At 35.7% G+C, this 13113-nt stretch overlaps 2 protein-coding genes across 2 annotated transcripts; both read right to left on the reverse strand.

Moving 5' to 3' along the window:
• Positions 1–548: 548 nt before the first annotated feature.
• On the reverse strand, positions 549–6031 carry LOC140894737 (ribosome biogenesis protein WDR12 homolog). The gene is made up of 14 exons (XM_073303336.1): positions 5734–6031; positions 5432–5532; positions 4944–5050; positions 4757–4792; positions 4582–4667; positions 3936–4000; positions 3720–3830; positions 3503–3628; positions 2826–2969; positions 2144–2252; positions 1911–2047; positions 1794–1829; positions 1617–1716; positions 549–1048 (listed from the first exon to the last, which is right to left on the reverse strand). Exons 1-13 carry the CDS (start codon positions 5897–5899, stop codon positions 1627–1629), a joined length of 1314 nt encoding a protein of 437 aa, XP_073159437.1. The 5' UTR covers positions 5900–6031; the 3' UTR covers positions 549–1048; positions 1617–1626.
• A 1038-nt stretch (positions 6032–7069) lies between these two features.
• Positions 7070–10230, reverse strand: LOC140894738 (alpha/beta hydrolase domain-containing protein VTE7-like). The gene is made up of 10 exons (XM_073303337.1): positions 9856–10230; positions 9117–9211; positions 8913–9010; positions 8781–8830; positions 8550–8645; positions 8307–8396; positions 7954–8046; positions 7751–7846; positions 7516–7581; positions 7070–7398 (listed from the first exon to the last, which is right to left on the reverse strand). The coding sequence occupies exons 1-10, from the start codon at positions 10054–10056 to the stop codon at positions 7189–7191; spliced, it is 1095 nt and encodes a 364-aa protein (XP_073159438.1). The 5' UTR covers positions 10057–10230; the 3' UTR covers positions 7070–7188.
• Between the last annotated feature and the right edge of the window lie 2883 nt (positions 10231–13113).

Here is a 13113-nt window from a genome sequence, read left to right on the forward strand (position 1 = left end):
CGGTTGACATTTATCAATATATGTAAGGTCTACTATTTTTTAATGGATCCCGCATGTATTGATAAATGATCACTTTTAGATCTATCATGAAAGATGAAGGTATTGCCGTTATAGGTAGCATTTTTAGTGGATCATGCATTTATTGATAAATGATCACTCTTAGATCTATCACGAGAAATGAAAATAATGTGCTTATAGGTAGCATAAAATATTCCGGAAAATAGCCTTATAGAAAACTCGTATGTCATTTTAATGTTTCACCTTCTATAGACTTTTGGAGCCTTTAATGTGAATTAAATACCTTTGTTTCTTCGAGTCGACCTAAGAATCGGTACACCAAACTTTCACGAATAAAGGCTCTCTTAGTAGACCTAAACAGTCAAAGTGGCCTTCGGAAAGCCTTTTTCCCTTTTTTCCTCATATACATGTTACTGGAGTGGAAAAGTTCATTATTTATGACACATTTAAGACGATCCAAAATCCATCCCATATATGATATTCGTCTTGTATACCACATAAGGAGACTATGTTCATACGAAACTACACTTCTTGACGTTATAAACTAAAAGCGTACAACATTACAAATTACTGCGTGGCTCTTGGTTTCCTCTCAAGTGATGGTTTTTCGATACCTTTATTAGGCATGCTATAAATGGTAATTTATCGACTCAAGTTCTTGTGAAGGATAATATTATGCGAACAAAATTTAATCCTCTCAGACAAATGGTAACAAATACTCATCCGAAGTCACTAAATATGACATGCCTCAAAAGAATCTCGATCCAAATTGTATCAATGCGGCTTCCTTGTTTACAGACTTGGCTTAACCAACTGTTCAATTTCAGTAGCCAGAAAAATGCCTTCCCTGAGTATGAGGTTCGTGTATCAGACTCCCAACTTTCGGAGGCTTTTTCGAAGATAAAATTGTCTGAAGCAGTATATATGTTACTATCGTTTATCACGTTCCTTCCGCTGATTCCGGTTTTTCAAGAGAGATGGGGTGGATCCTAATCCACTGGATACAATGTAAAAAAAACCTATCTCAAGCCTGACAAACAAGAAAAAAAAATTGGTTAGTAGTACTCAACAAGGGATTCTGAAAATTCGAACCAGACAATCATAGGGAAATATGTTGTAGCTTCTGAAAGAATTTTTCACCTAATTAGTCTCAGAGAGATGGGATGGATACAGTACATTGGTTTGTGTCAAAAACCAAATCAACAAACAAAGGAGAGTACCCAATAAGTAGCTTGGTTAGCCCAGAATCAGTGGGAATTAGTTCAGTTACTGTCCGTACGTATATTATATAGTGATGCAACTCAGTGACTCATATGGAACCGTTTACTTAGTTCTTCTAATACCCACCCTTTTCTATATTTTAACGTCACTGACAGGGATTTTTCTCACAAAATTAGGGTAAAAATTCAAGACCCAAATTCGTCAGTCATTCATAGTTAAGACTTAAGAATATGAAATATCGAATATATATTGTTTAATAAAAACATAATGATCATTCTAATCTGAATTCGGTAAAGTCAGATGATCAGACAGGAGTTCACATTCTAGGGCTGAAATTTATGTCAACTAGCTAATGTTCAGAATAAGAAAGAGCATACCGATAGATCACTACACTGATATTCCGGAAGACATGCAAAGTTTCGAGTCAGCACCACCACTTATTACAGCATCATTTTTCCACCAGTCAGCACAAAACACCTACATTAAGAAAGAATTTATTTACCGACTATAACATTAGGTGAAAATTCAAAGATCAAGCCTCAAATTTGGAGTACCTTGTCTTTGTGGGAGTCGATCACGGCCAATGGCCACTGCAGAAGACCGCATAATTCAGAAACCATAGATTGGAATACATGCATGCATAATTTAAAGGAACTGAAGTTAGTATATACCGCAGTCCTGAGATCCCACAGCATCACTTTTCCATCGTATGATGCAGAGACCAAGTGAAACCATGATTTCTTGTGCCATTTGCATGATGAAATCCAAGAATTATGTGATGAGAATTGGAAGATAGGTGACAAAGTTCCTACAGAGTCCAGAGAAATTCAAAGGACATAGATAATATATTTATGGTTAAAGTCGCATCCCATGTCAGCAGATACACACAAATTTAAAGACAGACCTGGCTTCCGAGGATCCCATATTCTAAGAATAGGGTCAGAACCTCCAGCTGCAATGAGGGTAGAACTTTCACCTCCAATATCAAGACAGTTGATAACCTTCCCACAGGACTGAGAGAAAGGAAGACAATGTCCATATATATCAATTACCATTCGCAATGATTCTGTTTGCCAACAGTTAACTTATCAAAGTAAAATAGCAATGCACACACACATACACACATATATATATGTATATATCTATAACCTTCCCTTTTGAGCAGGATCTTGCTGAGATCAAATGAGATATCACAACAATTTTATATCAAAATGATAAATGAGAGCAACCGGATTTCAAGATGGCCTAAAAGCATTTTAGTTCAGATGAAGGGACAGACCACGTTGCCAGGGGCTTATAGGTTTGGGGATTAAGGCTTTGATGGTCCAACAGAAGTATAGGCAGTTTTTCCTAAAGAATTTAATTCATCACTGGCGCATGACAAAATAGATACAAGGTTAGAATATGTAAATATGCCCTCGTGACAAGTAGAGAGAATTACAAGCACTGAGTTTTGAGATGTCTACTATTAGTTGAAAGGAAGAGAAAAAAAAGAAGAAAAGAAAGTACGGGTTTCATGATACATGGGTACCCTGCATATAGAGAACTTTATTTTTCTTACAGATGGAGAAGCTAAACTCACTTACCATGCTTAAAGTGTCTTTGCCTGTCTCAGCATCCCATCTTCTAATCGAATGATCCCAAGACGCTGAATAGATTGTTTCACGTTGGGGCCAGACCACAGAAGACACACACTGTGTGTGCCCCACAAGTGTTGATAAAGCCTCTCCCTGTCCACCAACAAAAAACAACTACATCACATTCATGAATCTTAAGGGGAAGAAAAGAAATGAAAGTTTATAAGCTTAACAACGTTAATAAAAAAAACCAAATAAAGAGTTCATAAATTGAACAATTTAGCACACATAAAAGCCAAATTTTCTCATGTTTTTTTTAAAAAAATACTGAACTTTTTTAATCTTCGAGGAGAACAGACAATAGAGTTGCAGGTGCAAGATGCGTCAGACTTTGATATCGTCCAACTAATGCATTCATAATTTCTACTAAATTTCGTTCTGCTCGTGCCATTCAAAGACTGCTATATTTTACTGATATCAAGTATGAATCTCGAGCTCCTTATGTAGTTGAACCAAAAAAATTTGTAAGAGAGCAGACACTTAACATTTTATTAACTTCTCTCATGAAAACCACAACTTCATAGTTATCTGGTCACACACATATCATTTAATGTCAGCATCTTCAGAAAAACTGCAAAACCACCAACTCTGTGAAGTGCGAAGCATACAATGCAACACTATAGTACCTCAGATTGAATTTCCTCAGCTTTGGTATTCTTTTTCCTCTTCTTCAATGAAACCATATTACCTTCAATTTGAGAAGCATTTGTGTTCCACAAGTTAATTGTACAATCCCAAGAACCTGAACACACCTAAGATTAAATAGGAAAAGGACGAGGAACATGGCACTTTAGTACAAGCACAAAATTGTTACAAATGACATTAAAGAGCAAACATATATACCATTTCACCAGAAGGTTCGGCTGCAATGCTCTGAACAGCAGCAGTATGACCACGCAATATTTTAAATGCTCCAACCTTCTTTGGTTGATCTAGGGAATCCTCCACAACAAACTTTAACACAGAAAATCATCAAAACATGCACTAAGCGATATACAAAAACTAATTCCCACTTAAGTAGGAAGTAGCCAAACCACGAAGGAAACTTTCCGCAAGTACCTTCCACAACCTCAAGGCCTTATCTTTAGAAGCTGTGGCAACAACTTGATCGCCAATGTTATCGGCTGTTGAGAAGAAAACAACACAAAGAATCAGAAAAATGAGGCATGTGAAGGATGTTATCAAATAGCTAGGTTTCAGACATTGTGTAAATTAAACTGTATCTGCGGAAAATCCATACATCACAGACAACAAATATTAATTTATCCCTTGTGACACCAGACGCCGTGAGGAAACGGCCGCCATGTAAAATACTTGCAATTGCCTAAATCACTATTCACATGTAATTTTATATACAGGTGGTAAAATTATAAGCCAATCGAATAGAGCCACCACATCACAAGAGAATCTGAGGACCCATATTAATTAGCAAGAGAAAGCAAATCCAAAACACGTCACAAATCCAAAGTTTCATGTCAAAACAGTGGGTTTTCTCTATCCCCTACAAACGCAAACTATATAGCTACATGTTGCTTTGTCCCTAATCCGAAGATCCTGGACAACTAGGTAGGGTGCCCAAAGACAAAACTGAAGTAACGAAAAGAATATTCCTAAGAGCAAATAAATCAGTCAAGAATGTTAGGACATAAAAATTTATTCACTCAGAAACTTATGCCTCGTGCAGAAAAGGTTTCCCCTCTCTTACCTTTTGGTTTCACAATACAAACAGAAGTAATGGGACCAGAATGCCCATCCAGTACATGTGTACAAATTCCACCATTTCTCCATATCCTAAAAGGCATAAAACATTATTTATTTGTAAGCTCAACTCGATATAAAAGGTAAACAAAGCTAACCAAATTACAGTTTCATGACGTAACCTTCCAAAACCATCATAACATCCGGTCAAAATATACCTGTCACATAACAGGGGTTTGAACTTTGAGTGATAGGACAAGATACTTGAAGGGGGTAATAAGAAATAACCATAAATAAAAACCAATATACACAGGAGAAAGGGGAAAAAGCAATTCCAATCAGCACAAGGCAGGAACAATACACACTTACCCGTCGCTGGAACCATCAACCGAACTAACCCAATCATCATGCAAACAAGGTTCTTCCTCTCTTTTTGGAACTATGGCTTTAATGTATTCAATTTCGAGTACTTTTTCCTGAAATGAGACAGATAAAAATCTGAAGAGCAAGGGTGATTGAAGAAAGATAGAGAAGCAATATACAAAAATGGCATCAAAGCATAACAAAAAAGAATGCTGCTTGTGTCGTTTTACATATCATTCATCTTCACATATAAAAAGTTGAATCACAAACGTAAAGATCAAAGCTGATTATTCTCATAAACACAAAATTCCATCAATTCCCGTACAAAAAAACTAGCTGATATTGCTTGAAATAACAAGTATAAACCCCCATTCATCACAAGCTCAATACATTTTTGAACCAGCGTACGTATTTTAAAGTAACTTGAACATCAAAAACAACGTTATTACAATGATAATCAATCACCACTATCACAATATAGTCTAAACACTTACAGCTGAAATGCCCTTGGCAAGGAGAAACTCTTCTAGGGACATCCGAACCAACTCCCCATCGATGAGAAAATCAAATGGCTCTGGTTCCCAGCCCGCGTTTCCTGATGAAAATCCAGACCAACCGACACCATAAATAACAGCAACCAACACCACACTCCCATACTCGTGACAAAGGGGGAGGGCAAATCATGCGATACAGTTTCAATTTTGACACCTCATTAAATTTGTTGACAGACTCTATCCGCTGCATAATTCAATTGAAACAAAAGAAAGGAAAAAGGCAGCTTAGAAAAATAGATTACCAGCTTGAAGGAGATTGTTCAACAGAGCTGACAGGCCAAAGCGCGCGAGGTTTGCAGGAATGGAGATTGAAGCTGGAGGTGCTTTATATGGTGGCTTCAACTTCGTAACGAAGCGGACTTGCATCTGTCTTGAAAATTCTGATCCTCCGCCATCATCTACGTCCATTTTCCCGCTGGGTGCCTGCGCGCAAGTGAGTAGGGGAAGAAGGAATGGGATTTGGGTTTCTGAGGATTTGGGTTTCTGAGGATTAGGGTTTAAGTGAACCCTAAAGCGCCGTTCCCATTTCTTTTGGTAAGATTTTTGGCACGACGTTAAAATTACCAAACTGAACCTATTTATTTATTTATTTTAGGCAGTGGGATGAATGTGTTCGTCAGAAATTGTCAATTTAATTTACATATTTTATATGAGATTCAGTAGACGTAGGTAGTCAGTGCACTTCTCAGCTTTTCATTAACAAAATCTTGTAATTTTATCATTAACAAAATCTTGTAATTTTATGAAATTTTGTTAATGAAAAATTGAGAAGTGCTTTTTAGAAGCTCTCCTTCTAGATAGTGTTTGGGATAACTTTTGAAAAGCACTTCTCATCTTTTATTTCACAAAAAATTGAATTTTTATGAAATTTTTTGTTAACGAAAAATAAGGATCTATTTACTTAAGTTGTTGATAGCGGTGAGTTTTTTATATTCAAAATATCATCTATCCAAGATATCCTCATTAGAATCTCGATTGCGTAATTGCTAGATAGATATATAACAAATTGATTTCATTCCTACATTGTTTATTTTTAACGTACCAATTAACCAATTCAGAAATAGAATTTAAATTTTAGGAGAAAAAAAAACACACAAAACTCTTATAAAATTATCTTACATGTCAATTTTATGAGATATATCTCTTATTTACCTGAGAAAAAAAAATTTGATGTCAAAAATATTATTTTTTCTTATAGATGTGAATTTGATCGACACATCACACAAATATAAATCTGTAATACCATGAGACGGAAGTGGGAAAAAAAAACTTGTGTGGAGCCTTGGGGAAGTTATTTATTCATGATAAACGTGATATAAGTGTATATAAATTTATTATTATTAGAGTTTTAAAAAAAAGTGTAAACAAATTTTAAAATTACACCCTGAACGACTTTCAGTTTAAATGGCTTTTTTTCTAATTCAGCCCTTGTAGAATCTAAGTTTGTTCAGATGAAGAATTCGATAAAAATAAAAATGGATGTAATTTAAAATTCAGTAACAACTAACAAGTCATGCATACTCGCGCATTAGCATATAACAGAGGCAAAAGAAGCTCAAGTAACCATAAAATCTGGCGTAAACATGATACTTCTTAACATTATAAGCATATAATAATAACTTTATTCCGTACAGCTTCAAATGGGATTCCACAGTCTTAACATGTTGGAGATAACACGATGACAGTACATCTCTTTGTCACTCTCCCTTTCTACACAATCTGTTTGTTTTAAAAGATTTATCATCCATGAAGTAAGAAACCGGCATCTCAGCCTCACGAATAGCCGTGCCTCCTCGAGCATAATCGATGATCAGTTTCGCGATCACATTTGGTTTCTCGACATGAGGCATATGCCCACAGTCCGATATTTTTCTCATTGTCGCGTTTGGCAGTTCATTCTGCAGCCTCTGTGTTTTTTGTCAAAAGTGCACCAAATGTTTCAGATTAGTGTTCGTGTGTGTGTTGAGAATCAGCATCCACAAAATTTCACTGAACTGGAGAAGAAAGAGGATATTTAAACGAACCTCTGCAAGCTTGTTGTCAACGATATTATCCTGCTCGCTGCTGATGAGAAGAACTTTTTGCTTCACCTGAGTTGATAAAAAATATCAACGGAAATATCTCGATTGTAGTCATGAAATTTTCTAACGCGTTCTTGTGTGGTACCGAACTGAGCCATGTTTATGATTCTTGATTTTATAATGAAACTTGTTATAAAAAAATATGAAAGGTGGTAACTGGCAAGTGGTTGCTACTTACCCGTTTGATTTGCCCCATGACATTGTATCCTCCACTGAGCATAAAGTTTACGGTAGCGTCTTCCCACCACGGCAAGAGGCAGTGAAGGCGTCCCACCTGATTGGTTAAAACAGAAGCTGTCTAACTCGAGCTAGGAATTGATAAATGGGGATTGGCAATTAATTAAAAACACAAAATACACTGTTCCATGATATCCAACTTACTTCTGTGTAGTCGAATATTGTAGATAGTGATATACCCTCGAAAACCAGTAGCTTTGCATACCATCGTATTGGCACACTCTTCAGCAGAGAGGCCTGATCAAGATGACACTTTAGATAGCCAAGCAAAGAACATATAACAGTACAGAATGTGATACAATTACAAGAAAAAGAAAAATGAAAGAAAGAACAGAGAGAGAACCAACTAGCCAAATTATATCTAATTAATATATATAGCTTAAGTCGATTGATTTTCATCTCCCAGAGAAAGTGGATATGCTAGAATATATATAGCTTAAGTCGATTGATTTTCATCTCCCAGAGAAAGTGTAAATAAGTAAATGCAAGCATATTACCATAGCATATGCCAACGGTTTGGGTAACTTAGTGAGAACCCCAGTCCCTGTGGCATAAACATTTGCATTAATCAAAACGAGCCTATCGACCTGCAAAAACATCGTGGAAAGCATCATAAGCATTTGACTTGAGGAACATACTGTAAATTCGGTGCAGTAGTTCCACAAGATTCCGAATTTTCTACCAGACTCCCCAGATTCGAATAAAATCAAAAGAAATTTGATGAGGAAGAAAACTCTTACAGCTTCAGGAAAATTGACAGCAAAATCTATTGCAGCAGCTGCACCAAGGCTAGGTCCAACTAAAGTCATTGGTCTTTTGATGTAAGACTTCCATAGCTATTTTGCATGGAAATATCAAAAGAGTTTAATGGATCAACAAGCGAAGTTGTGCCTCTTTCGATATTCATGATATTTTAATGCCAAAAGTCACATCTTTTCATCAAAAAACCAGTAAAGTTAATTGGAAAATACCTGGTAAAGGTGGTATCTTTTCGATGCAACGTTACAAGGTGGGCGGCATTCTAATACAATTAAGAAATGAAAGGTGACAAACAGCATATATCATTTAATGGTAAAGTGTGCTGTGAAGGCCGTGTGACAAACCTAAATCAGAGAAACCCCATCCAAGAAGATCGATTGCCCAAGCCTCTAAACCAGCATCCTCCAGCAACGGATATGCACTTCTCCATTCTAAACAAGAGCTGTATAAACAAGGGGAATCATATTCCGGCAACAAGAAAATACATGATTATGCTTCATTTAGGAACAAAAGAAAAAAGTCTGTGATTGGCTTTCATTGATGCAAACCTATCAAAACAATGGAGAAGAACCACCGGATTGGCAGCGCTTCGCAACGTTGGGGTCACACAGCTGCTCATTATGCAGCTCTCGGAAAATCCAACCTGTAATTCATCTTATCATGCGCAAGCTTGATAATCAAAACATAACCAAATAAATCAAATCACAAGTATAGATGTCCGGAAGGGATTCTGGGACATTTTCAGCTAAACTTGTACAAGTATGTATAGTATTTCTTAATTTTGATAGCGATTTGTGGCCCTGGATGTCTGCACCTAAGTAGAGGAGTGGCGCTTTTTGGTAGTGACTGGACATAAATACTAAACAAATTGTGCAGAGGAAAACATTAAAAGCCAAACATACGGACTGGGCCAGACTATTTCACCCCTAAAATCGTCCTCTCAAGCTATTGACCATTTAAACTTGTAACCAATTTGCAGAACTACATTGAAATCGAATGCAACAAGAGCAAAAGGAAAACGGGATTCTTATCATCTTCAAGAAACAACAAATCTCTGGGGAAAAAAATAGAGATAAAGGGAGCTTCTTCACCAATAAATTCAAACAATTTCAACCCAACCCATTGAAAAAATCAGCGCACAGTTTGATAAACATAAAGAAATTCATGCCCAACAAGAAACTGCATAATAAATGAAACATTAAACAGATACTGATTAACAAAAGCAATCCTTCATACATTTTCCATATTCGCCATCTTACATGCAACAGCAAAAATGAGAAGCACAACCTGCACAGGGAGCCTCTGTATCCTCTGAGCCAAAGTCCTCGCAAAAGGGTCTCTGAGTTTGTGAACTTCCTTGGGCAGAAAAGATGGAAACTCCTCGATGGGATCGCCGCCGCCGCCGCCGTGGCAAGAAAGTCCGAAAGCCAGCAGCTTTCCGGGATGGCATTGATACATCGGAAAACCCAATGCCCAAGCTCCCACCATTTCTCCTCAAAGCAACCCCAAGTGACTTCTTGAACAAATTTAACGCGTGTCTACTGGCGAATTAATATGTACTACCCAAACTAACTATACAGGCACCTGCTGTGTTTAGTAGCCATTTGGAGTAATTGCCAAAAACAAAATTCTTTTTGAAAAAAAATAAAATAAAATTGTTTCGTTCTTTATGAGAGAGCACATGCAAGAAGAATCAAGAAAGTATCGGTTATTTATATTTATGCTTTATAATGATGTTTAAAGTTGGCCTTTAAAGTCCTACTTAATTTTTGTCTCGTTCTGCGATAGAACGTATCGAACGAGGAAAACCACAGTTCGAAAACATTAAGTTGGGTGAAAAAGAGTAATGATAGGGATTTATGAAAAAAAAATTGATTTTTGAGTTCTCATATCATCTCAAATTTATATGTTTTGATATCATATGAATTACAAGAACTTCTAATTGATGTAATTAGATGTTTTATCCCCATTTATTGTGGTAGTTGTTGCTAAAAAGTGGATAGTTAATTATCATTCATATGGAAAAGATTAGTTTCATGTGTCAATAAATGTTGAGGTCATGAGAGTACCGAAACCTCGTGTTCATCAAGAGATTCAAGACAAAATGTCAATTTTAATATTATATTGATGGGTTGCGATATTTTTAGTTTAGTATTAGTATTTATCATTGTACTTTATCAATGGGACGGAGTATTAATTATATTCCGATGATGAACTGATTGATTTTTTTTTTTTCATTAAAATCTAGTTAAATATCAAATATCATTGTTAAGTTTTTAGTTTTTACAATTGCGTTGTTGAACGTATATAAATATCACATATGGATTTTTTTAACCACATAACTATAAATAAAAAAAATTAAAAATGACCAGTTATTTAATTGCATAATTTTCATGAGAAAGACTAAAATTGATCATCGTGACATAATCATATAACTGTAATTGATTAAACAAAAAATACGAGTGAAAAATCATACCACAATACATACATGACTGAAATTGATATTATGTTCTTTTTTTCACTTGGACTCTATTATGCAATTCATTCAGGTTGCATTTAGATTGATTTTAAATCCATAAATTTCAAATATATATAGTTTTATTGTTTAGATAAATAATACTATAAATTTCAAATCCACATCCTACATGTTTATATAGTATTTTATTTTAATTATACAACTTCAAGTTTGATAGGATCGGTTAGGGGGAGGAAAACACAAGTTTAAAATATTTTAAGCTACAATAGCTCGTTCTTGAAATGTTCGAATACGAACCGAGTACCGATAAATTATATCGAGTTTGGTTACAAAACCAAGTGGAAAACACTCGAAATAATCCATCTAAAAACTAATTAAGCATTTGAGAAATCGTTTGAAAATGATGCAAGTTGAGATAGTAAAAATATTTTGGTCGAAACATTTTATCAAACGCTTTGTATGCAACATTTTGGTACTTTAAAGAACAATCCGCATAATGTTTAACGTCTTTATTTCAAGACTTACAAACACAATCTTTAACGTCTATGTGTCAAGACTCTCACTCAACTAATGTTTACAAATCATCTCTCATATGTTTGTGAGTGAGTTGGGGTTGAGATGTGAAGAACTTGATTGTAAAAGCTCAAGAAATATGTTGTGTTCTTCACACCAAGGGCAAGCTCTTGACTAAGCTGAATGGATATGTTTTGACGCCCTCTCTTGATGTGGAAAAGCTCTAATAAGCTGAATATTCTTTTGGGTGTCCACTCTCTCTTTTCTTCAATCTCTAGGTCTTCTATTTATAGGCTCCAAGAATAATATAGACGTTAGATACAAGAAATATGACCGTTGGAAACGGTTCTATATTGTTTATGATATCACAACGTTCATATTTCTCTTTATGGACTGTAGCTTTGACCAGTTGACTAGATCTAGATCTGGAGCAGTAGACAGGCGAGATAAGATGAAATGCTAGGTGAGCAGTTGATATCTTCAAGTTGGTCGGTTGATATAGAACAGGTGACAAGCTTGGTGAGCAGTCGAGTGAGATTCTCGATTACTTGAGTTGATGCTGTCTATTCAGATGCTTGTAACTCTTTTTGTGTTGACTTCTGGGCAAAGTGATAAAATGAAAGTTGTAGCACTTGATTTTGGCTTTCCAACGCCACAAGAATCACTCAATTTAAAGTTCATATGCAAAAGTTATTCCTGAAATACCAAAGCTGCTCAAATTAGTTGAGGTCTTCATCGGTCGGGAGAATGTTGATCGGTCGAGGTCTTGTTGATCTTGATGTGTTGATTTCAGGGCAAAGTGATAAACATCAAAGTTATAGCCCTTTGTCTTGGCTTTTCAACGCATCACGCAATTTGGAGTTCATATGAGAACGTTATGCCCAAACTACCAGACTATGTACAGACTCAAGTTATGTCATCAACCTGTGTCAAACTAGCAACTTCAACGTGCTTTATCATCTTCTTAGGCTCTGATTCGGACTTTGACTTGTGAAGATGATTTGTATATCATCTTCACATCTTTCCAATGCATACTGAATTATTACATTTAGATCACGGAGCTGAGAGATATGGTCATTACAATAGAACTAGTTTGTCAATACATTTGTTGTCATCTTGTTCATTTAGTTCACTCTTGAGGTAGCAGTTTGACCTGGATATCATCCGAATTCGTCCAAATGTCATAAGGCATGACTTGTATACTTTTGTGTTGGCTATGTAACGGTTTAGGCGGCTGGTCATTTGGATCGTTGAGCAATGAGATATGCTCAAAATAAGAAGTTGCGTCAAAACCTAAGTTGAGCTAAGATTGTATTTCAACAGCTTAGCACTACCAATTTGTCTTCTATCAGCTGCACACTTAGAGGGCGTTTGACAGATCTTAAAAGCTCTTTCAAACAGGTTATAAGTTGTTTTAGAGCTTTTAAACTCTGAAATTTTGTTTGGTAAATTTTTTTAAAAACAACTTATAAGCTGTCAGAATAAGTTGTTTAACAACTTATAAGTTGTTTTTTAAAAAATAAGGGGGTATTTTTTTCAAAAAAATCTTATTTTAA

This window comes from Henckelia pumila, chromosome 4 (assembly GCF_033568475.1).
Source record: "Henckelia pumila isolate YLH828 chromosome 4, ASM3356847v2, whole genome shotgun sequence".
In the NCBI taxonomy this organism is placed as follows: Eukaryota; Viridiplantae; Streptophyta; class Magnoliopsida; order Lamiales; family Gesneriaceae; genus Henckelia; species Henckelia pumila.

Excerpts from the sequence above, each read along its gene's own strand:
- LOC140894738 (XM_073303337.1), bottom strand. The coding sequence starts at position 10,056 with ATGGTGGGAGCTTGGGCATTGGGTTTTCCGATGTATCAATGCCATCCC. Across the intron at positions 9,212-9,855 it reads TACAGAGGCTCCCTGTGCAG|GTTGGATTTTCCGAGAGCTG; the intron begins GTTGTGCTTCTC and ends GATGAATTACAG. Across the intron at positions 8,047-8,306 it reads AACCGTTGGCATATGCTATG|GCCTCTCTGCTGAAGAGTGT; the intron begins GTAATATGCTTG and ends CATCTTGATCAG.
- LOC140894737 (XM_073303336.1), bottom strand. The coding sequence starts at position 5,899 with ATGGACGTAGATGATGGCGGAGGATCAGAATTTTCAAGACAGATGCAA. Across the intron at positions 5,051-5,431 it reads TTGCCAAGGGCATTTCAGCT|GAAAAAGTACTCGAAATTGA; the intron begins GTAAGTGTTTAG and ends GTCTCATTTCAG. Across the intron at positions 3,629-3,719 it reads CCGAACCTTCTGGTGAAATG|GTGTGTTCAGGTTCTTGGGA; the intron begins GTATATATGTTT and ends ATTTAATCTTAG.